At 55.1% G+C, this 25,048-nt stretch overlaps 1 protein-coding gene and 1 long non-coding RNA gene across 2 annotated transcripts; one reads left to right on the plus strand and one right to left on the minus strand.

Moving 5' to 3' along the window:
• The first annotated feature begins 2,714 nt into the window (after positions 1-2,714).
• On the plus strand, positions 2,715-24,924 carry Sdc1 (syndecan 1). The gene is made up of 5 exons (XM_015479944.2): positions 2,715-3,071; positions 21,246-21,327; positions 22,157-22,623; positions 23,180-23,324; positions 23,471-24,924. Exons 1-5 carry the CDS (start codon positions 3,000-3,002, stop codon positions 23,638-23,640), a joined length of 936 nt encoding a protein of 311 aa, XP_015335430.1. The 5' UTR covers positions 2,715-2,999; the 3' UTR covers positions 23,641-24,924.
• LOC125617245 lies at positions 7,853-22,267 on the minus strand. Its single transcript, XR_007348175.1, has 4 exons — positions 22,134-22,267; positions 17,008-17,014; positions 16,477-16,478; positions 7,853-7,866 (listed from the first exon to the last, which is right to left on the minus strand). It is a non-coding gene; the product is annotated as an uncharacterized LOC125617245 (long non-coding RNA).
• Positions 24,925-25,048: the final 124 nt, after the last annotated feature.

The following is a 25,048-nucleotide window of genomic DNA, read 5'->3' on the forward strand; positions in this document are numbered from 1 at the left end:
TAAAATGCACTGAAGGAGACCTCCTGGGTGAAAGGGTCAGTGTGTGTCCAGTTTGATAGATGCTGTCTGCCTGCCCAGAGAATGCCTGATCAGGTAGATGCCTATTGCATGGATGGGGTAGTTCTGTAGCCAGGTGCTGGGCGTTCTTCCTACACACTTGTCACCAGCAGCCACCCCTGTCAAGAGCATTTCTCCCAGAGTGAGGTCCTATGTGTCCACAGGAAAAACAGGAGAAAGGAGGGGAGGAGGCTGGCCTTGCCTTCCAGTAACTTTCTTTCTCTACTGGGAAAGGAGCACAGTGATTCACCAGGGATGGTGGAAATAGCCCATGGTAAAGACACACATCAGGATGGAGACCTTGCTTAGTGCCAGGGAGGGAAGCTAGAGGCTCTCTGCTAAGCCAGGCATTGACCCCTTAGTGGCTAGATGAGGTAAAGGCTCAGGATCTCTTGGCAGAGGGTGATGTGTGGATTGTGTAGACAGGGAGGCACAGGGCCGCATTTATGGGCTGGAGGTCTGAGGAAACACAGGATTCTGGGTACATAGTCCTTTGAGAAGGGTCTTGGAGGAAGACCAGTGTGGGCAGGGGGAAACGTGAGCTGGGCAGGGGTTAGCCAGGCCAAAGGCAAGCCCCAAACCTCCTTCATGGGGCCCTTCTGTGGTGCCCCTCCTCTTTTCAGTCTGCCCCTTCAAAACAGACAGATTGATCTGGGAAAATTTATTCAGTTTGAAAAAAGACCAAACTGGTGATTTTTAAAATATGAAAAGACTGCCCATCAAACCCTCTACCCCAAGTTTTCCTATTTTGAGAAGCAGAGAAAGATAAGATATGGAACTGATCCATTTTTCCTCCAAGTGGGGTTGAAGAAAATATAAGCATGGGGTTGAAGTAAGAATGCCCTCACATGCATCTGATGATTTTTAAGAAGTTGAAACATTTTGCGGATGTGGTATTGGTTCTCCCAGATTCAAATCTTGAAAGGATCAATCTAAACCCTATTGGGGAGCAAACTCCCCTTGCCAGTGATTGGTTCAGGAGAGCTGACCTCAGACTGGGAGGACCATCCTCTGGGAGATACATTCAGGGTCTGTTTCTAAAGGACATTTTTAACCCACCAGGACTTCCTGAGCTCCAGGGCAGGCAATTACTATGAGGTCCTAGCCAGCAGCGAGATAGATGATCCATCATTAAGGATTTTCAGATACCCAGTGTCAGCCCCCCCCCAGAATCCTGATGAGAAACTATCACCACCCATAGGCCTGGGGATACTGAGATCAAATAGGTATTCAGGATCAGGGACAAAAGTAACCCAATTTGGAGGGAAAAAGTGGGTCAGTTCAATAGCTTATCTTTTTCTGCTTCTTCAAAATAGGAAAAATGGGGTAGAGGGTTTGATGGGCAGTCTTTTCATATTTTAAATATCACCAGTTTGGTGGGTTTTTGTATTTTTGTTTGTTTTTCCCCAGAAACTGAATAATCCTGCCCAGATCAATGTTGTTTTCCCCTCACGATGTAAAGTGCTATAAGGTGGTCGTCACCTTTGAAGAGTGTGTCAGGAGGCTGCCTCACTCTAGGGAAACCTGCTCCATGGGTGGAGGGATATTTAGGGTCCAGAAGCAGTTTCCCTTCCTGCATTACCTAGAACCCAGGAAGGTTTAGTCCTTTAAAAGGAAAACAAGGAGACTTTCTGAGAAGCTAAAGAGCCGTTAGGAGAACCTACTGGTTCTCAATGCAGGCGGACAGAGGAAGCCTTTCCCTCTGCTTGGGGAAGATTACTGAGGAAGACGCCATCTTTAGTCTCCAGGTCCAGGTGCAAAGGTCATTTGGCACCCAGATTGTGGGCAGAGGCCGTTTGGTTCTTTCCCTTTGCTCTCAGGGTCATCTGTCCCACACCTGCAGGCTCTCTGTGGCCTTTTTGGTCCGATGCGCCTGATGGGTGAAGGAAACACCGAAAGGAACAGGAAAGGAGCAGGAACTGGTGCTTCTCAGATGGGCATGCCTAAAGTCATCTGGGAACAAAGCAGTTATTTATTTTTCCTTTTAGTTCGGAGTACGAAGAGAGAGGGCATTGTCTTCTATAGAAAGACGCTGAAAATTCCTTTTTAAAAAACAGCCCTAAGAGTGTTCAGTACTTTGTGGATGTTGGGATAACGTGAATGCTTGTAAACACCTGTGCTGACCGGGCGCAGGGAGTCCCATCCTCGGCCAGGAGAGAGGTGGTGTGTGTGTGTGTGTGTGTGTGTGTGTGTGTGTCTCCCCAGAGGATTAAGGTCTCATCTCCTCGCTCCCCCCACCCCGCCCCCGAAAACGTTCTCACTGTAATCTGGGAGTCCTGCATACCTGGAGGGCGCCACGCGTCCACGCCCAGAAGGCGCTGCAGACTTGCGCCGGCATAATACCAACTACCGCCCCTTCCGCCCTTCTCCGGGGTAGCACCTCAATACCGGGGCCGACGCGATAGTGGGTGCTTCCCGGACCCCATCAGCCCAGGATCGGCCCAGCCCCAACGCTGGGAACCACAGATTACCCCGGACTGTGGCTTGGAGAGGAAGGCGGGGTTCTGACCCTGCCGGGTGGGAGTTGGGCGGGATCGGACCTTAGGGGGCGGGGACTGTGCGGGGGTGGGGCGCTCCAAGGGGCCTGGCACAGTGGCTCAGGGGCGGGGTTTTAGGGGGTGGGACTGGGGCTGGCCCGGAGACCTGACGGAGCTGGGGGTGGGGGGCTAGTTTTTGCAACGGCTAAAGGCCTGCGGGTTTATTATAAGGCGGAGCTCGGCGGGAGAAGTGAGGGCTAGAGCAGAGCCGAACGCAGAGGAATCGGCTATCTGGAGCGGACTCCGGCCGGTGGACCCTGCAGTCTTCGCCTAGGACACTAGTGCGCTGGGCGGGCGCCCAAGGGAGCAGAGCACAGCGCAATCAGCAGAGCCAGCCCGGATCTCCGCTGAGTCCCAGCCCGGACCCGCGCAGCCCGCCGAGCTCCCGCCGCCGGTCTGGACAGCATGAGGCGCGCGGCGCTCTGGCTCTGGCTCTGGCTCTGCGCGCTGGCGCTGCGCATGCAGCCGGCGCTGCCGGTGAGTGCGGAGCGAGGCCGAGCTGGGAGGCGGTGGGTAGCCGGAGCTCACCACCTAACGCTGCCGGCAGCGGCACGTGGAGGGGGAGGGGAACGGGGACCTGTCTCGCTCTAGCCCGGCGGGTCCTGGGACGGTGAACCCCGAAATCAGGGCTCGCGTCCCAATTCCCTCCGCCGTCCGTTGGCGCCACTCGGATCCCGCCGCTGCGGGTGCCCCGCGTTCAATTATGTAAAATGTCTCCACATGTGTTGGAGTCCCCCTGCCCGCGGCGGCGCCCGGGCCTCCCACTCCCACCACCCCCGTCGCTCTCGGCCCCGCGGCGGCCCGGCCTCCGCCAGTGACCTGGAGGGATGTTGTGACCGCGGCCACAACGTCCCTTCTGAAGATCCTAATTCAAACCAGATCACGGCTTGCGCGCCCGGTGTCGCCGAGCCCAAGCTCAGGGTGGTTTGCGCCGAGGCAAGTTTGGGCTCAGCGAAGCCGAATAGGAAGCTGGACCAGGGTTGCGCCGGGACTCTGGCGGGTAGCCGTGGGGTCCTTGGGCTTTCCCCTGGCTGCCGGAGGTGAGCTCGACAGAGCTGGCAGCGGGAGGTTCCGGGAAGTTGGCCTCGGGACGCTGGAGATCCGAGGAGCATAACTTTTGAGCGGCTGAAGTTGTGTTGCCCATGGAGAGCGCGTTCCTGTGCCCGGCACGGCCGAGGAGCGAGAGAGCCTTCCACGCGAGTGGACCTCGGATCCGTTCTCCCCCTCCCCCGATTCGGCTTTGTGCTGAAGCTGCGCGGAGGGAAGGCGGGTCCCTTGGCCCGCCCAGTAGAGTCGCGGGGAAAGAGGGACAAACGTGGAGCTCGAGGCCGAGGGAGGCCTTTGGTTGGGATGCAGCGTCCACCTTTGGTGGAGGTCTGTCTTCTCTAAAGAGGGACGTGGCCGACGAAGAGCTGCCAAGGGTCCCTAGAAAGTGGCTCTCCCGCCCCAGCCGCCGGCCGCTAGCCCGCCTTCCCCAATGGGGACGCTTTGTTCTCGGCCCCTGTAACCTTTTGCTGGGATCCGCCCCGCAGCGCCGGCTCCTGACGTGGGCTGGGTGCTGGGTCGCCGCCAGGTGTCAGCGCTGGCCGCCGGGTGCCCACTCCCCCAGCCCTGGCACAGGGTGCGGGAGTCCCAGGGGTCTTCTGGGAGGGCTGGCTGGGCCACCCCCTGGGAGGCAGAGGGGTGGGAGTTGCGGTGCCAGTGGTTCTTCCCCTTCCGGAAGTGGTGATCTCTCGACACCACATCTGGACAGCTGGACTTCCCTAGCTCTTGAAAGGGAGGCACGTGGACAGGGAATGAGGGTAGGGCACGGGGTGGGGACCTGGGCCCTGTACTTCCAGTGTGGCATCTGTTCAATATCCTCTCCCAGCATTTCCCTCTATAATGTTAGTAGCCGCCAGTTAATAAGTGCTTCGGGGTTTGGCTCCCCAGGTAATGTAGGCACTGTCGTTTTTTGAGGCTAACATGTAAAGCGTCTTTGTAGCTTCCCAGGTGACTTGTGCTTTTGAGCACTCTGAAGTCCAAGAGAGGTCCAGATGCCCAGAAAATTGCAGATATGAGTTGGACTGTGTTGTGTGGGGTGCTGTGCTGGGGGAACTAGGGAGGGATAATGGTTTCCAAGCTGAGTCTCTAGTGCACTGCTTTCAGGTCCAAGAAGTTGCTCTCGAGGGTTGTGGTTTTGTGGGACTCAGAGTACGCCTGGAATCATAGTTACCACTCCAGAAAAGAAGTGGAGGCGCTTGGTATACTTCCCTGACCCTCCTGGCATTACCTCCTGCTTCTCTCTCCAGGCCCAGGATGGGGCCTAAGTAGGGGCTGCAAAGGTGGGATACTGTGCCAGAATTGTGAGGGGTGGTTCTTTTCCGCCTGCCTTGGGTTGAGGCAGACATTCCTGTGAGCTGGCATCTCAGGGCGCCTGTTACTACTGGGGAGGCAGCTGGAGATGGTGACTCCCTATGGACTGTGTGTCCTGGAGTTTTCTGCTTTCTGAGTAGGGGCAGATGCTGCAGTAGGAGACACTGTTTTCCACCTAGAAACTTCAAAACTGTAGGGAGACACAAGGCCCAGGAGGCGGGAGTCTCAGGGGAAAGGAAGGAGGGAAAGTCCTTAGAACTGCAGTTCTGGGAAGGCCTCTTGGAGGAGGGGTTTGAGCTGAGCCCCAAAGTACTGCCTGAGTTTGGGATCAGACTCCAGCTTGGAGCACAGGTGTTTTTTTTTTTTTTTTTCTTGTTTTATAAAGTTTAGTTTGTTTTCTCTTTCCTAGCCCTGCTGCCCTCTCCCTTTTACAATGAATGTCCATGTTTGGTTAAAAGTGGGTGCGTAAAGTGTCATACCTTCCCATAGGCCCCGCTTTCCCATAGCCCCCTCCTCCTTTTTCCTGAAAGAAATGAGAGAGTTGAGATTTGCTTGAAATGGGATAAGTTGCCTAGACCTGGCCCTCTCCAAAGGAAGGCTCACTTTGGCTCCTGTGGGAAGCAGGTCAGAACCCCCCAGGGGACCAGTGAGGTGGGGAGCGACTGACTTGGGTGTCTTGATTTTGAATGGCCAGGGGAGGCTGTTGGGCTGGCGGTAGCTCATAGCCATTCCCCAGGGACTGAAACAGGTTTGTTTAAAAAGTCTATGTGTGTGTGTGTTTCCCGTGATCTTTTGTTTCTGTCATGTCAGAAAAATGGCTTGTTCTGTAATAGTTATTTGCTATTTTTCTCTTTCTCTCTTCTCCTCTTGAAAGGCATAAAATCCCTTTTGCCTTAATTATGGGGACCAGTAGAGACATTTCCCCACAGCCTGGGAGGGGGCGGGGGAGGCACTGGCTGCCTTGCCTGGGCTCAGCCTTGTAGAGGTGATGTCACCACTGGCTGGCTTCAGCTCCCCCGGGAGGGTGGGGCCAGTTTAAGTTTCTACCTGTGACTCTTGATGGGTTCCCATAAAATCTTATTAACACACATTGGTGAGGCTGGGGGAGAGGAGAGGGGCCTGGAAAGAATGACTGGAAAGCCTGATTTTTGCAGTGTTTTATAGAAGGATCTTTTCAAATGCAACAGAATTTTGGATTCCTGAAAGCCCTTGAGAATGAGGTGCCCTTAAGATCCAGGCTTTTTCGGTGATTTACAAATCTGTATTATCCTACAAATTATTCTTACTTTGGGCAGGACTCTGAAATATTTATAATTCCCTTCCTTTATCAATAGCAACAACAAAATGTTAGACATAATTTAATCTCCTCTGGATGCCAGGGAACCAGGTTGTGGCACAGTCTCCCGGGCCTACTGGTCTCCAGAGGGCACTGTGCCCTGGTACCTGGTGGCCACTAGTTGCTCTCTTTTGAATTCTGATCTGGTCTTTTTCTTTTTCAACCCCTGTGTGATAGCCAGAAGTGACATTGGTATGCCCGAGTACAGCAGCTTTTCTGTTCGATTCTAATTTATTACTTTTTTTCCAGGAGTGCTGGGAAATTTATCAGATTAGTTAGAATTATATCTAAGACAAAGGTTGGAGGCTCTTGAGTAAGGGCCTCACCTGTGAGTGACCTCCATGAATTCAGTGTCCTTCCTGGAACTCAACTGGGATCTCTGTAGAGCAGTGACAGATGGCAGAAAGAAGGTGTTACTTTCCTCCTATAGGACCACCCCCGGCCCCTGCAATCTAGAGCAACAAAGAGATGCTGATTAGGTGAGGTACTTAGGGATCTCTCTTAGAGGAGAGAGATGAATGGATGAATGGTCTCTTGGATCTGCCTCCTCTGATTTAATCAGTTTGTTAAATCAGATATTGTCCGTTTTGTAGTGGGAATTAAATCCAGGGGCATTTTACCACTGAGCTGCATCTTCAGCCCTTTTTTAAAATTTTTTAAAAAATTCTTGAGACAAGGTCTTGCTAAGTTGCCTAGGGCCTCACTAATTTGCTGAGGCTGGCTTTCACTTTACCATCCTCCTGCCTTACTTAGTCTCCTGAGTTGCTGGGATTATAGGGGTGCACCTGGCAGCCTGGTTTATTCTGTAAGTGACTTGTCAGTCCCAGGTAGCCTGGACTGGTGAGGCTAGCTTACTTTATGTCCTGATGAACAAGGGCCTTTGTCTTTTAGCTTTGACTGTGACTCTTAATTTTGATTCTGTCTCCATCTCCTTACGTATGTTTGAGTTTAGTTTGTTTCTATATAATTTGCACCCATACTGTTTTGGCCAGGCCCAAAACAGTTTGGGACCAGGCCGAGCCCCAGGACCCAGTCTCAACTCTGACACTAATTTACTACATAATCTTGGGTGAGTCACTTTCCAAGTCTTGTCCTAATCTCTAACACGGACATCATAATACCTGTTCTCCCTGTCCTCATTCTGTCATTTGTGTGTTCATTTCATAATGGATGTGTGAAAGTGCTTTGTAATAAAAGTGCCCAAGGAAAGTTAGCTGTCGATACAATTAAGGTTGCCTTTTCCTGGGTGCCTATTGGGGAATGCTTGGTTCTTTTCCTATATTCTTATTTCATCTTTCCCAAACCTTTATAATATATGTCATTGCCCCACTTTTTGGATAAGGAAGCAAAGGCCTGTGGTAATGAGACCCTCCAAGGAGCAGAAGAACAGAACTAGGATTTTTATACATGTGGTCTGGAATGGGGTGCTGGACTGGGGTGGGCTGCCAGCACAGCCCCTTTAGGCAACCTTGAGCCTTGGGCAATGTCCTGATGGTTGCTCAGCGACAAGGAAGAGCTCCTCATAGAAAAGCTGAGCAGCAGTGGGACTGAGGAGAGCGGGCTGGGAAATGGGTGCTGGAGCTGGGGCCTACACAGGCTTATGTCATTGGTACCAAGTAGCCTGTTTGGATGGTGCCCTCGTGCCTGTCCCAGGCAGTGCCAGCATCCTGGGTATGGGGAAAGAATTGCAGAATTAGTAGGTCTCCTTTTAAGGCTGGGAAGTGGATACCATGGCACAAGTGGGGTGACCAGAATCCAGGACTGTTGGCCTCTATACCACATTCACCTTTGGTCCCTTCCAATGCCAGCTCCCACTAAGGGAGTAGCCACATGAGGAACTGGTCATGATTTCCTAGTCCTGGAACTGAAGTTTTCTGACTGTCCACTTTTTTCAGCCAATTTTGGAATCTTGGGTTGAAAGTCCTCTGAGGCCCTGCCTTCAATGTGCCCAGGGAGAAGTAGTAAGAGTAAGGGGTCTATGGAAGAAGGGCTTTTGGCACCAGGATCATGAACCCTGGAACAAAGTCAGAACAGTATCAATTCCTGCTCAGCTGTTCCAGTAGAGGTTGGGTTTGGGGTGGGAATGTGCATTCTGGAATCTTCCACAGAGTGTGACATGAATGCCCTGACAGCTGCCAGGAGAGGGCAGGAATATGTATATCCCTCACCACGAGGAGGTATGTTTGGGGTACAGACCATAAAGATGAGGCCCCAGAAGTGAGACCCTGACTCAGGGTCACTTCAGTAACCAAGCAGTCCAGCTGCAGGCGGACTTTGGAAGCCCCTGCACAGCTGCCCTGGAAGGGCTGACTATCTGTGTGATGTGCTGCTTCTGCCTGCCCTCAGGAAGCTTACAGTCAGGTGGGGCAACAGTACAGGGAGGTCGCCAGCATTCCCAGGCCCAACACAGGCACACCAGGTCGTCTCTCAGTGGTCAGTGTGGGGGTGGCCCAGAGGAGGTGTGGGCACTGTCATGCCCTGCCTGGGTGAGGGGTCGGAGGTCTGGCAGGGCCTATGAATGTGGAAGCCAGCTGAACACGTCCCAGGGAGCATGCAGTGCTCACTGTCTTGGGACACTCACTGAATTAGGAGAGGGGCAGGGTGGAGGGTCTGTTCCTCCACGCAGTCGTTTGCCCAGTGATCCTTCCTGTTGACTCGTGAACTCCAAGTCTTCTGGATATGTCCCTCCTACCCCTCTTCACACTGGGAGCCCTTAAGGGTCTCCAACCTCCTGGCATTTATGGCTCTGTGGGCTGCCTAATTATATGTAGAGGATGCGCCTCCAGCCCTGGGAAAACTCCTCTGCCTAGTGACTCACCTGAGGCTGCAGCCCCACCAGGGGCCTTGTGTGCACATGTGTGTGTGGGGGTTGCAGCCATGCTGGCTTCTGCCTGGGCAGTCCTGATGCCCTCTCCCCACTGGGCTTTCCTGCATGTTCAGCTGTGGTCGGAGCTTTGGAGGAATCTGGTCTTCAACTTCTTTCCCAGAAACCAGGACGCCTGCTTCTCTCTTGCTCCCTGCCTGCTGTCTTTCCTCTTTTTAATGGCAGCTCTGACACTCTGTGTCCCTGGCTTAGAAGTCTGTGGAAGTCATTCCAACAGAGAAGGGCAGCTGGGACACCTGTCCTTCCTAGTTCCAACTTTGCCACCGACTCTGTGTGGCTAGGGCCGGTCATTGCTCCTCTAGGCCTGTTTCCCAATGTGCTCAGTGGCTTCTTTCCCTCCTTCAATTCTGAGAGCCACATGGTTGCAGAGAGACCTTGTCCTGGAAAGGATGAAGGTGACACTGAAGAACTTGATAGTTCTCTACCATTATTCCTTCTGGGGACTCAAGAGGGAGAACTAGCTGCCCCAGGTCTCTGTAGCATGGACTGTTCAGTTAGGCTGCTTGGAGGGGTGACTTGGCGCTCAGCGTGGGAACCAGGGTGGACGGCAGCCCCTGAGCAAGGTCAGGCGGGGGCGGGGCGGGAGACGTTCTCTGCACACGCCCAGGCATCCTGGCACCTGCCCTGAGGTCCGCTCATCAGCAGGAATGAAAGCAGTGCCGGGCAGGTTGGGGCAGCGGGCAGGCGGGCGTGTTTATCGTTCCACTCATCAGCTGAGTCATGGTGCCAGGCCCACGGGTCCTCCCTGGAGACTCACCCAACCAGCCTTGACCCACTGGAGCCCACTGTCCTGTGAGGCACAGTTGAGGGCCCCGGGTCTTGGCTTCCAGCCTGGTCCTGCTTCTCCACTGTAGAGTGGCTTTGGACATGGGTCTCTTTGACCCTTTGTGTGAAATGAGGAAAGGAGGCTGAGAGGCAGAGGAGAGGTCACGATGCTGTGTTCATGACCTCTCATGGTTATGACATGTGACTGGTGGCTGTCTGTGGGGGCTACTTCTCCTTCCCCAGGAGGAGTCTGCTCGGTACTGGGAGGTGTTCGTGAGCCCTGCCTGATTGAGCCAGATGTAGAGTCCCACCTGGGCTGGCCACACAGCCCTGTGCAGGGGCAGCTTCACACCTGGCCCAGGGCATGCACGAGGAGAGGGTGCTTATCACTGGAACCCAACTGGACAGTTGGCCTCTGCAGACAGGCCTGAAGGGCATGACAATGAAGGACACTCTCGACTCAGCCTCATCCCGAGTCTCCCTTGCCAGAGGAGGGATTTTGTCCCAGAGTCCCACGAGATAACAGCTTCCACCCAGGAGCGTGGGCTGTAAAGCAGGTTGTTTGTTGAACCTCAAACACAGGCTGCTTTCTGGCCATGGAAATGTTTGGGTAGGGGTCTCCCTGTTAGGGGCAGCAGGAGCTGCAAGGTGGCCAGGTCTACTTGGGACTACTCCTGGACACGACTGACTAATCCTGGGCACCACTGATCTCCATGACAGTAAGAAAACCCTCCCAGCCAGTGATGGCAACTGGAACTCATAGTCTCTTCCACTTGGGGCTACTGGTGCTTCTGTGGCCACAGGGGTCCTTTTTGGGTCCCCCTGTCTTCCCCATTAAGGTAGTTGCCTGGGCTTGGATGCCTGGGTCTGATACCTTTGAAGGCCCAGTCTGGGGTCCCAATGCCTTGGAGCTGGGCAGATCGAGGGGACCTAGAACTGGCAGACTGAGGAGACAGAATTCTGGTTGTAGGTCCAGCGTGAGTGGGTAGGGTGAGGATCACCCCTGCCCCCCAGGGTGGAATGTGAGAAGGAGGGAGGAAACTTCCAGAAGCTGGGGTTCTTGGTGTCCATTTGTGGCATCCAGCATGTGCTGGTACCAGGAGGTCCTGGAAACACCTTTAGGCCTTGGGCTCTGGATTTACTGTTTCCATGCCACCCATACCATTGGTGGCTGCAGATGCTTCAGAGGCCTGACCTGGTTGAGGACTTGATTGTGTTATCCCCATGGCAGAGCCACACAGTGATAGTGGCTCTACCCTCCTCTCCAGCAGCATCTCAGTACTGCTGCCCAGGAAGCTCTCTGGGCCTTGGAGGGTCCATTGCCCAGGAGTGTTCTAGAAGAATATGGAGGTGAGATTCGGGCTTAGGAGGCCCTAGGCTTCTGTCTATCTCAGGAGCTACTAAGACCATGTGGCAGCTGATGTCATTCCAGCTTCCCTGTTGCAAGCTGTGGGGGTGTGGTATGGCTGTCGGGTGACCAGTTTCTTCCAGGATGAGAGTGGGGAGGACCTGGGTCTGCAAACCTTCAGGCTGGCCAGGGCCTGCCAGCTTGGCCGGATGGCCCCCTATTTGGGCTGCACAAGTCCTCAGGCTGTCTCCACCTCCCTACCCTAATCTCTGCAGGCACTCTGTGGGGACCTGGGACTGTGGGGCGAACAGAGGTGATTTTCCCAGGGGCGGGCCTGGGTGTTGTGGAGCCGGGGAAGCTGGCCTCCTAAGTCCCTGTGAGTGAATCTAAGGCAGGACTGGCGTCCTGGCTCAGGGAACTGTGAGGAACAGAGAGCTGTGGGACTGGACACACAGTGGTTGCTTGGGCCACGTGCTTTTCTTGCAAAGAGCAGTCACCTGGGCCTGGCTGCCTATGTCTGCCTATCTTTGGGGATCCCAACCTAGGGATTGGGCAGGTGAGGGGACCAGAACTACCTTGCTAGTTTGCCTTGGTTAGTCCAGACCAGGTTGGGTGGTGAGAGGTGTTGGGTGTAATCTGGCCCTTCTGGGTGTCTTCCAGGCCTCCTTATTTCCCGTGTAGTCTTGGGCATAATTCTTTTCCCTGCTAAGCCTCAGGCCTCAGTTTCCTCATCCGTAAAATGGAGTGAGTTTCTCATATCCTGCCTGAGAGAGGGTTTTAGAAAAGTTTTAAAGAAGTAACACAATATGATGGGCAGCCCCTTCCCTGCCTGGAGCAATGGGGGAGGTTGAGATTCGCCTGCTGTGAGGAGAGCCGCTGTGGCTGGTGGCAGGGGGGCAGTCATTCTGTGTGAATGGCCTGCTGGTCCTGCCCCAGTGGTGCTGATGTAACAAATTCTGCAAACATGGCTTTTGCCCCTTCTCGGAAAACCTGAGCCTGTTTCCAGGACTGGCTCCTGACCTGAGCCATGCAGGCTGGGCTGGCAGATGGGAGGAGGCCAGGTAAACCCAGAAACTGGGGCACCGGGGCGGGAGCTCCAGCCAGCCCAGCAGGGCCCCAGCTCTGGGGCATGGTGGCCTGTACCCACAACTTCGGACTAAAGTCTGCCCTGCAGAAGAGCCAGGTTCTCTGTGGACGCCTTTGTAGCTGGCCAGGCTACCGGCTGGGAGGGCTCCCCTCTGTGCTGCTCCAGTGCTCTCCTCCAGCCCTGTGAGAGAGCGGCTGGTTAACAGCGAGCCTGCCTGAGCAAGCCTGCCTGGCCTCTCTCTGCCTCTGTGGCAGTATGCCCTTGAAGTGACAGTCCCCTTTGCCTTAGCTTCCTCATCTGTAAGATAGGTGTGGTACTAGAGTTGAAAGTGGTTGTGAAGGTAATTTATTCAGGAAAGTGCTTAGACCAGTACCCGGTACATAATACTCAGTAGCCCAGGTTAGACCCTTAGGATCTTCTCCCACCTGCTGATTGACCTGGGGTCCTGGGCAGGGTGTTATTTCTGGGGTCACTGAGCTGCTAAGACCAGGGCTGCCTCCCCACCCCCCCATTTCAGCCATCTCAGCACTGAATGCAGATGCAGGGGGCTGGTGCGGGGGGTGCTGGGAGTTCAGCCTGGCCATGTGAGCAAGTGCAGACCCCTCAGGAGGGCGAGGTGCTGGAGGAAGTGTCCAGGGTGCTTTGCTCCCCTCTGTGCTGTGTCCCCCGCCCCCTACTGCATAGCCTCCACAGAAGATCCTATTCAGTCTCTACTACTCAGGCCAGAAGGTGCCAGCCCCACCCTGCTGTGAGGTCCCTTTGAGGATACTGTGCCCTTCTGTGTCTCTCAGCAGCCTTAGTACCTCCACTCTCTGAAGTGTACTTTATCTGAGAGGCAGAATCCCAGATGAGCCTAGTGTTCTTCTGTACGTGGGAGGAAAAGCCACAGATATGTGGCTCAAAGGGAATTGAGTCTGTCATTCCTGGGTGTAGTGGTGTTGTCATCCACATGCTGATAAAGGTTGAAAAATTTGCTCTTGGCATCTTGTAGCCTCCCTTTTGTTATCCTTTCTGATCTTCCATAGCTCCTACTCAGTCCCAGTGCCCCAGTTCCAGAATCACCCCTCCCCCACAGGGAGCTGATTTATGCTCTAGTGTGAACAACTAGCACCCCTCAGTCTCCCAGAGACACCTTTGTTTTCCAGGGGATACACTGAGAAGACAGATTTTGGTGATCAAGTTGAAACGGCCCCCTACCCCCTGGCACACACACACCTAGAACCCTGCTTGGCTGCAGGTATGTTGAGAACTGCAGTTTCTACCTCTGTGAAACTTGAGAGTACTTTATTTAGCCAGTGCAGGGGAAGAATGTCCCTAGAAGTCCATATGCCACAGGTGTTGGGTCCCTAAGCCCTGTAGAATCTAGGGACTCATCAGGTAGATGGCAGTTCTTGGGGCCTTCCTGGGGGCTGGCTGGTCTTAGTTGGTTCGTTAGGACATCCAGGGCTGGGGAGGGACCGTGCTCTCCAGAGGCCTTGGCAGCCCCCTCTTTCCTTGTAGATTGCCAGTTGCCACCCCCAGAGGCTCCTTTATTTGGGACACCTGCAGTATCCTTCCTAGGCCACAACTCTTTTGGGGAACTGAGAGATAGGATACCGAGTTGGTGTCTCTGTCCTCCACCTGCCCACTGTGCATCTGCCCACCACCGAGCACCATATTTGTGTTTTAATGCCCCTGCGGTGGCTGTTGTGCCGGCCTGGCTGCCCCTGGAGGGTGAGTCTGGACTCCCCATCTGGAGAGCACTGGAAGAGTCAAAGCCACTGGAAACCTCTTGCCACCATTTGACCAACCCCCTCCACCCCCCCATTGTGTAGATGGGCAACCTGAGGCAGCGTTGTTCAAAGGTCACCCACAGGTCAGGACACAGCCCAGACGACAGTCCCATTTTCCCTGTGCTGGTTCTTATTCTTTCCCTGGCTGTCCCCTGGTGGTCAGTGCCAGGGGTCCCTGAGGAAGGATGGCCTGGGGCTCCCTCTCAGGAGCGCAGCAGGCGTTCTGCTGCCTGGGCCTGGGCCTGGGCCAGGCGGCCTTGCTCCCTGCCAAGTGAAATCTCGCCCTGCCCTGCCTGGCCTGGCTGGGTTCTGGCAAGCGGGGAGCAGCCGGGGAACTGGTCTTCCAGGCCCTCAGCTCCACACCCAGCTCTCAGCTGGGCCTGTTCTGAGACTAGTCCTGGCACGTGGGCTGCACGCAAGGCGCCAGCTCCACAGAGGGTGGGACAGGAGGGCTGGGGACAACACTGGCCTGGCATGGGCACCAGGGCTGGCATTGGGCTGCCAGGGTCACCTGCCTCCCCAGACGGCCCTGGCCCCTCAGAGCAGCCGTGCAGTGCAGGGGAAAGGGCCAGGGCCTTGACCTCCCATCTCATCTCACACCAAAGGGCAAATGCTGCCAGCAAGGGGTCTTTAAAATCCAGCACGGAGCTTGTCCCTCCACCCATGGCCCTTCCAGGAATCTTGCAGGACAGTGAGGTATCTGTCTCAGAGTGGCAAGGCAGGGACGGCCGGGTGTGGGGAACTGGGTGTGAGCCCAGGGAGTCCCCAGAAAGGTGGTCCTCCCAGTGAAAGTGCCACTGGGGTGGGGCCTTGTGGGTGCCCCAGTGCCCCACGTTCTTCAGCAAGGCTGTTGACGCCTTCCCTGTACCTGTCGACCTGTTCCCTGGCCCCCGCCCTGGGCCGGGCCCATCACTCCTGCCTGTCATCCTAGGCAGGCTGCAGCTTGACTGTGGTGGAGACAGTGAGTTGATAAATCCCTGTGCCTGTCAGCCGGAAGTGCTGGTGCTGCCTTGAGGCACCCACAGCGTCCTTCCCTCCTGGGTGTGGCTTGGGGGGGGGGGTCTTGAGGCCCAGGTCAGGAGACTGGCCTCAGCAGGCCTCCCTGGCAGGCCTCCCGAGCTCCCAAGTTAGAGACAAGCTTCTCCATGACTCTGGGGCCCTGGGTTGTGGTCCTACCCGGGCAGGTCTGTGGCCTCCTTGTCACCATCCACTGCCCTGCCGGGGCTGTGAGAGCTGGGAAGCAGTTTAGGATTATCCAGCCAAGCCACTTCTGTTCCTCACCTGGACAGGGGGTCCAAAGACGAGGCTGCCCAGGGCACCCAGCCTGGAGCCAGATCTAGCACTTTCTATGAGACCCTTGTTAAAGATGCTTTGGAACCAATTGCTTCAGCCAGGACTAGAGGGTGCAAGTGACCCCCCACAGAGGGAGCATGGTGACCAGCCCCATGCCTCAGGACATCAGAGGCCTGGAGGGCTGCAGTGGGGAGTGGTATTTTGCAACATTCTCTGCCCCCACCTCGCCCATGGCTCTGAAAGGCCACCCCAGGGCCTCGCAGTGGCACTGTCCTTGGGGCATAGCCCTCTCCCTTGGGCCCACCTGGGTCTATTCGCTCAGCAGGGCTTTCTTCCTGGTTCCAGCTGGGTGGCTGTGTCAGGGCAGCAGGAAGGTGGGCTGGACAGACAGCTGCCTGTGAGACCAAGGCTGACCCCGTTTGGTCCCTGGTGGACACGAGTCTCAGCCCAGCTTCAGGACAAAGGTTCTTGCTTTTCTTTGTGGGGGCCTGTGGAAGTGGGTCCCTGCCGCCTTATGGTGAGGGGACTGGGCTGGCACCATGAGTCTGTCAAGAGGGAGGTTATTGGAAGTGCAGAGAGAGTGCTGGGGCCTTCCCAGGTGGCTCGTCTCTGGCACTTGTTTATGGGTCTCTGTCGCTGTTTGTTGCCTTGCCTTTGAACACTGGTCTTGGTCAACAGACCTGAGTGGAGATGGTGCCTCCTCCAGCCCCCAGCCTTGGCCCTCTGGGTGCCACCTTTCCTCTCTAGACTGTTGTTCTCAAAGTGCAGCCCACGGAGCCCCTGAGGGACCTGGGAGATTCTTAAAGTCAGCCTCTGGGGTTGGAGCTCAGGAGACTTCATTTGGCACCGTCTCCTAGAGACTCTTAGGGACCCTGGACACAGGGTGGTTCAGTGTCACCCCCAGCCATTGTTGCTCTTGTGAAGTGTGTGTGAGGGGGGGTGAAACCAGCTCAGACACCCCATGACTGTGAAGTCTGGGGAAAGGGACAGCTGTATCTTAGATTCCCAGATCTAACCAAGAAACTGAGGTGCTAAAAACGACTTCTAAAACACTGAGTCTGTTTGAAGGCTCCTGAGGAGTTTGCTGTGCCGGGCGGAAGTGAGGGCTGCTTATTCTGGGGTGATGCAGGGCCCACTTGCCTTTTGATCCTGAAGCCTGGGTTCCTGGAACAAGCCTAGGGTCCTACGAGCCCCAGAGCTAGTATCACGTCCACAGAATCCAGGCTGCTGGGAATGACTGTAACCGGCTCCTTTGACAAGGGCAGCTCTTTGTCCCTGGAGTTGTGACTAATGGGACTTGTTGAGTCAGTGACTCGGCTCCCACCCACAGAAGCCGGGTTTCATTACTCCACTGGGGCAGTTACAGCCAACCCACGTTCAGCCGTCCTCCTTTTCCACTTAGGATGCACCGGCTCCCAGGACTGCCTACGTGAGTGTCTTGCACTGACGTTATCTTATCCTCTCCTGGGCCTGGTTGGGGGCCCAGGCTCTGCAGCTCCCTCTTCCTGAAGCCTCTGGAGTGGGACTCCTAAGTGTGTGCTCTGCGGGGCTGGGACCTCTGCCAGACTGGGACCAGACGTCTCTTACCCTGTTTGCTCCCCAGAGCCCCTTGGATGATGGTCCTAGGTCTTTGAAGTTGAGGACACTATTTAATGTCAAAATCCCCTTATCTTCTTACATGCCGTTGTAGATTTAGGACACAGGTTGGAAAAGGAGCACAACCCTGTGAAATGAACGGTGCTTTTTAAGGAATTTGTGTTTTATCCATCACTTAAATCAAGTTATAGGTGACATGTTAGTGTTTGAGGATGCCGGCTGGAAACCACAGGCCTTTGGGCCTGGTGGCTGCAGGGTGATAGGGTGGGAGGTGGATGGGCAACCTCTGTAGTTAGCAACTGTGTCCACCATAGTCACTTGAATGTCTTGGAGACACCCACTTGATACACTGGCTTGTGACACAGCTCAGGTGCCTTCATGCCCAAGTTGTTCTGGCAAGTGCTATAGCACAGACTGCCCCTCTGCCCCGGGCACCCAGGGCAAGGTGTTCCCTGTAGTTGGAGATTGCCAAGGAGGGTGGTCCTCTTTCTGGCCAGTGTGGGGGTGGGAGCTGGCAGGAGATGGCTTCAGGCTGCCTTCTTGAAACCTCCTTGCCAGCTCTCTACCCACAGACTCCGGATGTGCCCTTGGGCATGGCTGGCAGCAGGGATGAAGACACTCTCTGTGACCCCAATCTGCTCCCTACCATTCCCTCTGCACCTCTCAGGTGTGGACTGGTACCTGGGTACCTTCAGCCACTGGGTGGGGGACTGGTATTGAGGATTAAACCCAGGAATCCAAGGTGCTCTACCACTAACCTACATCCCCAGCCCTTTTTATTTTTAATTTTGAGATGGCCTTGCTAAGTAGCCCAGGCTGGCCTTGTACTTGGCATCCTCCTGCCTCAGCCTCCTGAATAGCTGGGATTACATAGGTGTACACCACTGTGCCTGGCATGAAATCTTAGCCACATTACCTTAAAACTATTTGGCTCTCCTGGGGAAGATGACCTTTAGGGCCAGAGAGCAAGAAAGATGGCAGTGAGAAGAGCATAAGTAACACCAAAAGTGTGTGGACACTTGCTGGCTGGGTGGCCTTGGGCAGGTCCCTCCTCCTTTCTGAGGCTGTGCTCCATCTCTGTCGGAGATGCTAATCTCAGTCCTGTAGGTGAGTTGTAGAAATCAAAGAGTAATGGGCGGGAAGTGTTTCCAGCCGTAGGCAAGGCCTCCTGCCTTCACACCCTGTCTCCTGCTGGACCTGAGCCCTGCCTGGGCCTCTTGCCAGTGTCCTTCCCACATAGCCCCGGGGTATGGCCAGAGCCTGCCTGGCTAAGGCAGACATGGGCCCACCATTCTCTCACTCCCTGTGGCCCAGGTTCCCTGTGTCTGCCCTAGGATTCCCCAGTTCCCAGGTGATCCACACCTCCTGGCTTTTGGTTTTCAAGCCAGGGGGCTTCTAGGGGCTGTGCTGCGCTTTGAGAGATCAGAATGTGTGGCAGCCCACACTTTCCTCACAGCAGAGTTTGGTCTATGGACAACTGACTTCCTTCCCACAGAGGTGAAATATTAGGCCAGCTTGTCGTTTTGCCTCCCCAAAGAGCAGGAGCCCCAGCTGAGCCCACCTGTCTCCTGGGCAGCCCTGAGCACTGACAAGCAGTCAGGTGAGAGATGACGTGGAGGAGTCCCTGGTGAGGCCTTAGTGGTGGTGGGGGTCTGTTGCAGGCTGGGGATGAAACCAGAAATCACACCTAAAACTCAGAGTTAGCCCCACCTTGGTTGTCCACATTTAAATTCAGCAGTTTCTGCTAATTTCCCTCCCAGGGGGCTGAAATCTCCCCTTTTCCTTAACTGAGATACTGTGGAGAAGGTCCCAGCGGGAGGGGACATGGGTCATTAGGGAGCCCCTTCCCTTAGTGAAAAATGGAGGCCCAGAGAAGAGATCAGCTCCCCGCCAACCCCACCAACCCCACCAACCCCAGGGAGCTGGTTTGCTGGCTTCAGTGGGGAAAAGGTTTGCTTAAGAACTTGTTGTGTAAACAAGATGGAAGAGGGATAAGCCAGTAGAGCCAGAGGAACAAATTGTTGCTAGATCCAGAATCTTATCTAGCCTTAGTCTCTTGGGAAACTGTTAACCTGTTGGGGCTTCTTTGTGTAGGTGAGAGGCTGGCCTCCCTGTGTTCCCCTGGGCCCAGGGCAGTGCCTACAGGGTTGTACTGGGCCCCAGTGTGTGTGTGTCTTCTTGGCCTGCGCTACCTTATCTGCTGAATGGGTCCTGGACCACACGACTCTGGCTTCTACTGGAAACTTTGCCTCTCTTTACAGTCAGGCTCATCTGCTTGGAGCCCTGAACCTCTCCCCAGTCTGGAGCTTTCTCTCTAAAGGAGGGAATCAGGGCATCAGGAGAGGGTGGGGCAGAGGCTTTGGGTGAGGGTGTAGCTGTGATCTCCACATCTGCATCTGCCTGGTGGACGGTCTTGAAACACCTCCTGGGATGGCATAGACTGGATATAGTCTGACGTGGGGTCAGGGGGTTGGACTGTGACTGTTTTTCGTGAATGGGCCACCATGGGCTGTGACTCTACTTGTGGATGGGCCATGACAGACTCCACTGTTTCTTCTTGATGGAACAGAAAGGGCCTTCTAGGGTCAAAACCTTGCTCTTGGGGGAAGGAAGATACAGTTTTGCTTTTGCACTTTCAAAGGAAGTTCAGCATTATTTTTAGCCTCACGGTTTCTACATGTGACTAATGTGTCCCTTGGACCTGAGCTCCTAGATATGGTCCAACTCGGCCCCAGGGCTGCCTCGGGAGGCCACAGGTCTTGTCTGTCCTTCTCTCCTCTCCCCACTGAAGAGTGAGGCCCTTGAGCCTGTGACCAGGACTGATGAGCCTCGTGGTCTGAGGTGACTTTGTACTCTTGGAGCCCACTCTCGGGTGGGCCATTCTGACAAGCTGTGCAGAGGCTGTTGGTGAACTGGCCCCTCCTGCCTGCTTCTCATGAAACCTCATCTACTTCCATCCTGCCCTCTGTCCAGACAGGGCTGTTGACCCTAGAGGCTGCTGTGGCCCCCAGGATCCTTCCTCCTCATGTTGAGTGACTCACTCCCTAGTTAGAGCTTGGCCGAAGTGGGGCACTTACTGTTAGATTCTTTACTTGCATAACCTCACTGAATTTTTGCAACAGTCCTAGACTATAGAAGTTACTATTGGCCCATTTTATAGATGGGGAGACTATAGCCATAAGAGGCTTGATAACATTTAATAAGTGGCAGAACTCCAGGGGTCTCTAAAGCTCTTGTGCTGCACCATGGGGTTCTGCGTCTTTATTCATTCTGTTGGATTTAGTGAGCTGGGTTGTTTGGGTTCAAATCTCGCTGCTGAACTGGACCCTCACAGCTACCCTTTCTGCTCTCTGGTTATTTATCTTGAGCCAGTGTTGGAGGAAGACACGATCCTGACTTTCTGCCTCCTCCAGATGCCCAATCCCCAGTCCTTCAGGTCAGCCCCTGCCTTAGGAGCTTGACACCTACAGCCTTTCCAGGTTGGAGTAGGGCAAGGCAGGCCACTTTCTTGGGGCTGCTGTTGGCAAAGAGGTCTTGTCCCAGGCCCATTGCCCTTCCTGCAGAGCTCCTTCCAGATTATTCTCAGCTGAGCCCAGCCTGAGGGGTACCCTGTCCTTCCTTCCCCAAGAAGGACAATACCCAAGAAGGACAATATCCTGACTTAGAGGGCCAGGACCGGGTCCTTGCTGTAGATAAGAAAAATGGGCTTAATGGCCAGGCCTGGGACTGCCTGTGGGAACAAAGCTCCTCGGTGAGATAGCTCCCTGCTGTGTCCAGCCCTGACAAAGGCCCTCACACCTGCAGGCCTTTGTCCACGCACTGGTGTCCAGCACATCTTCAGGCTGCTTTTCTGGGTCCAAATTGTCTTGGGATTATTCCTGGGGCTCATGAAGCTCCCTAGCTGATAGCCCCCAAGACCTGATTCTTAGTGTGGCGTGGGCCACCATGGGCTGGACTATTCAGTCAGTCCCGATGAGGTCCCATGGGGGCGACGGCTGTGTTTGTGGTACAGCTTTCTGTTCTTCTGAGAGGCGGGATGTGCAGGGAGAAGCAGATGGCTGCTCAGCCGAGGGCCCCGGAGGGACACACCTTCCTACCTGCACAGTCTGTGCTGTGCGGGGTGGCTGAGGCCACTCATCTGTCTAAAACAGGAACCCTGGGACGGCACGACTCCCACCAGGCCTCCTCTCATAACCTCTTATGATCCTTTTCCAGCAAATTGTGGCCACAAATGTACCTCCAGAAGATCAGGACAGCTCTGGGGATGACTCCGACAACTTCTCTGGCTCAGGTGCAGGTGAGCCCTCTCCCTGTTTCCTCCCAGCTGGATCAGGAGGGTGATGTTGAGTGAAAGAATGTCATTTGTGCTTCATGGAGCTCCAGGGAGGCGAAGTGCAGGCCCCAGGGCTGCCCACTGCAAACGGGCACGTCCTCTTTGGAACCACCCTTTGGAAGGCTCGTTGACTCCTCCAAGCCTTTGTGTTTCTGTCTGTGAAATGGGCACAATACCTCGACCACAAGGTTGCTGGGAGCTAAAAGGCAGCTCAGGCCTGCTGGGCAGATCTTTCAGTCTCCTTTCCTGTTTCCCTTCTCCTGGGGGAGAGAAGTCCTGAACTGAAGAAGTCCTCATAGAAGAGGCAGCTCTTTGCGACCTCAGAAGAGGCCTGAAAGCTCAGAAAGGAGGCTGAGGCATGAGTAGGAAAGGGGCCGGGTGGTAACCCGAGAGCTGGGAGCTGGGATACAGGTGTCTGCTCTTGGAGCCCGAACCCTTCTGGGGAGAGGGAGGGGTGTGTGCACTGGAGTAAGGCTCTTGTGCCCCCACCATGGTCATGTCATGGAAAAGCTCCTTCCCAGGAGCTTTCTGGTGGCTCCTGGAGGCCAAGCTGTCCCCAAGGCAGGGGCAGGGAAGGGCGGCTCTCCTCTTCTGTTTTCCAAATTGAGTTTTCCTTCAGCTTTTTCACCCTAAGGACGCAGCCTCTTGAGAGGGAGGATGGCTGTCCTCGCTGGCTGGGGCGTCCAAGCCTGAGTCTTGCCCAGGCACCCACCCTCCTCCCAGCCTTAGTGGGGCTGGGCTATGCGCTCTGGGGCCTCTCCCACCCTGACATGCTCTGCCTTTGGCCCTGCAGGTGCTTTGCCGGATATCACCTTGCCCCGGCAGAGCCCGTCCACCTGGAAGGACATGTGGCTCCTGACAACCACGCCCAGGGCTCTAGAGCCCACTGCCAGGGACGCCACGGCTGCCTCCACCTCCGTCCTGCCGGTTGGAGAGAGGCCCAGAGAGGGAGAGGCCGTGATCCTCGCAGAAGCCCAGCCTGACCTCACTGCCCACGAGGAGGAGACCGCCCCAGAACCCAGGGAGACCACACAGCTCCCAACCACTCAGCGGGCTTCAACAGCCAGAGCCAGCACTGTCCAGGCACCTGCCACCTCTCATCCCCACAGGGACATGCAGCCTGGCCACCATGAAACTTCAGCTCCTACAGCGCCTGACCAGCCAGACTCTCATATTCCCAGTGTGGAGTTTGGAGGTGCTTCTACCACCGAGAGGACTGCTGAGGATCAGCTTCCAGCAGGAGAGGGTTCTGGGGAGCAGGTGAGCAGTCTCTGTGTTCCCAGGACATTGGGTGGCCCCTAGTGCCTGGCACCTGGCAAGCCTAAAACCCTGTGTCCTGTGAGCACATCATGATTCCCATCATGAGGACAAGGTCACAGAGTCCCACGTTCTTCCTGCCCCTCCCCAACCAGGGCCTCACCCAGAGGTGGGCAGACTAATTATAAGACCAGAGACAAAGAGTCCATAAAGGTCACTCCAGATGGGGCCCCCAGACTTACACAGGGGCACAAGTTCTACTGAGTCTTGTTTTTTGTCTTAGAGTGGTGTGGTAATTTTAGACTTTACACTAAAAATGAGCCTATTTATTTTCATACAAAAATGTGTGCTTTGTGTCACTTGAGGTAACAGCGTGCCACAATCCAGCCAGGGCCCAGGGTGATGTGGCAAGGTGGGCTGGGCTTTGGAGTCCTTCAAGTCCAGGATGGGGTGTGTCCCAGTGGGTAGCAGTGGAGATCAGACAGGCAGGAGGTGCTTCTGGGTTTGGAGGCCATTGTGGCAGTGGCCCCAGCTCAGCCAGGTATGTCCCCTCCCTTAGGACTTCATCTTTGAAGCATCTGAGGAGACCACAGCTGTGGTACCTGTACAGCCCGACCACCGGAATCAGCCCCCCATGGATCCAGAGACCACAGGGGCCACAGGGGCCTCACAGGGCCTCCTGGACAGGAAGGAAGTACTGGGAGGTGAGTCTGCCCTGGGGTGAGTGGGAGGGGGCAGACTGTGGCTCTGGGTGGACCTGAGGCCCCTCCTGTGCTTCCTATAATGGGAGGTGTTGCTGCCGAACGCAAGGAGCCGCTGAGCTGAGTTATGCCCTGTCCGCCTTCCCTAGGGGTCATTGCCGGAGGCCTGGTGGGGCTTATCTTTGCTGTGTGCCTGGTGGGTTTCATGCTGTACCGGATGAAGAAGAAGGACGAGGGCAGCTACTCTTTGGAGGAGCCGAAACAAGCCAACGGCGGCGCCTACCAAAAGCCTACCAAACAGGAGGAGTTCTACGCCTGAGAGGAGCATTTGTCCCCATTGCTCCCTGCCACTCACTAGGCCCCCACTTGCCTCTTCCGTGAAGAACTGCAGGCCCTTGCCTCCCCGCCACCGTGCCACCACCCCAGCACCCTGCCCTCGGGCTGCTCCTGCCCATGCAGTCCTTGGGTGTCCTGGGGGGGTTCACTCTGCTTCTTCGTCTTCTGCCTGAAGGTTTGGGCGCAAAGGGTTTCTCGCATCTGACCTTTCCACCACAGCCACATCTGGTGTCCCGCCATTCTGAGTTGGCTTCTCCAAACTGGAGCAGCCCCTCCCAGATCCAGCTCTGGAGAGAAAGGGGCCCCACTGCTTTGGACCTGGATAGCCCACTGTGGCTGGAAAATTCTGGGGATGGGGCTTCGGCTGACATACCATAGCACTTAGTAGGGACAGCAGGCTTGGGCGTGGCCGCCTGGGCTAGGGGGCAGAGTTCAGGGCTCCATGGGAATTCACTTTGCATTGTGGGGAGGTCTGATTTAGATATCGACTTGTTTTTGCACACGTTTCTTCTAGTTTCTCTGTCCATAGCCCCAGTAGACTTCGTTACTTCCGAGGTAAGTCAAGTCAGTTGATTCGGTTGCCCCCATCTTGCTTCCCTAATCTACGTTCAGGAGAGAGCATCAGGGTTAAGAAGACTTTGTGTTTGTTTGTTTGTTTGTTGTTGTTGTTTTTAAAACTAGGAGAACCAAATCTGGAAGCCAGAATGTAGGTCTCGTTTGTGAGTTGTCTCTGAGTTTGTCACTCATGTGTGCGACAGGGTCTGGACTACCTGTTTGGTGGCCCCATTTTTGGTGGTCCATTGCTGGGCTGGCCAGTCCAGGCTGCTGTAGGGCAGCCACCTCTTTTGAGCAATCATGCCTGTATCCATGAACTCAGGGCCATACTTGTGGCCTGGGCCACTGTGATGTTGGAAGAGCCTTCATGAGAATTTAATCCTGGAGCTCAGGCTGGGGATGGAGGGAAAGGACTGGGGCAGGTGGAAGAGTGGGAGGGGGCAGAGACCCTCCTGCCTTTGGCACCATCTCTGGGGGATGCTTTCTCCTGGAAGTTGACAAGAGCCATCTGTGCAGAGATGGCATAGGCCCCTCCATCAAGAACCAAGTTCACCTGAAGCTCCTGCAGCCCCTGCCCTGGGCGGAGTCAGGAATGTTTTCCAGAGAGTGATCGTCTTTTGCTTTTGGCAAAACTCTACTTAATCCAATGGGTTTTCCCTGTACAGTAGATTTTCCAAATGTAATAAACTTTAATATAAAGGAGTCATGTGAACTCTGTGGCCTCTGCTTCTTCTCTGGGCTGGTTGTGTGGATGTGTCCAGCCTTTTCTCTCTGAATGTGGGTGGTTTCGGGAAGCTGGGCCTAGAGGCTGTGTGCCTTCGTGTCTCTGAGGGGAG

This window comes from Marmota marmota, unplaced genomic scaffold (assembly GCF_001458135.2).
Source record: "Marmota marmota marmota unplaced genomic scaffold, marMar, whole genome shotgun sequence".
Classification (NCBI taxonomy): domain Eukaryota; kingdom Metazoa; phylum Chordata; class Mammalia; order Rodentia; family Sciuridae; genus Marmota; species Marmota marmota.

Coding starts and splice junctions, on each gene's coding strand:
- Sdc1 (XM_015479944.2), top strand. CDS start 3,000: ATGAGGCGCGCGGCGCTCTGGCTCTGGCTCTGGCTCTGCGCGCTGGCG. Junction 21,328..22,156: donor CTTCTCTGGCTCAGGTGCAG/GTGAGCCCTCTC, acceptor TTGGCCCTGCAG/GTGCTTTGCCGGATATCACC. Junction 23,325..23,470: donor CAGGAAGGAAGTACTGGGAG/GTGAGTCTGCCC, acceptor CGCCTTCCCTAG/GGGTCATTGCCGGAGGCCTG.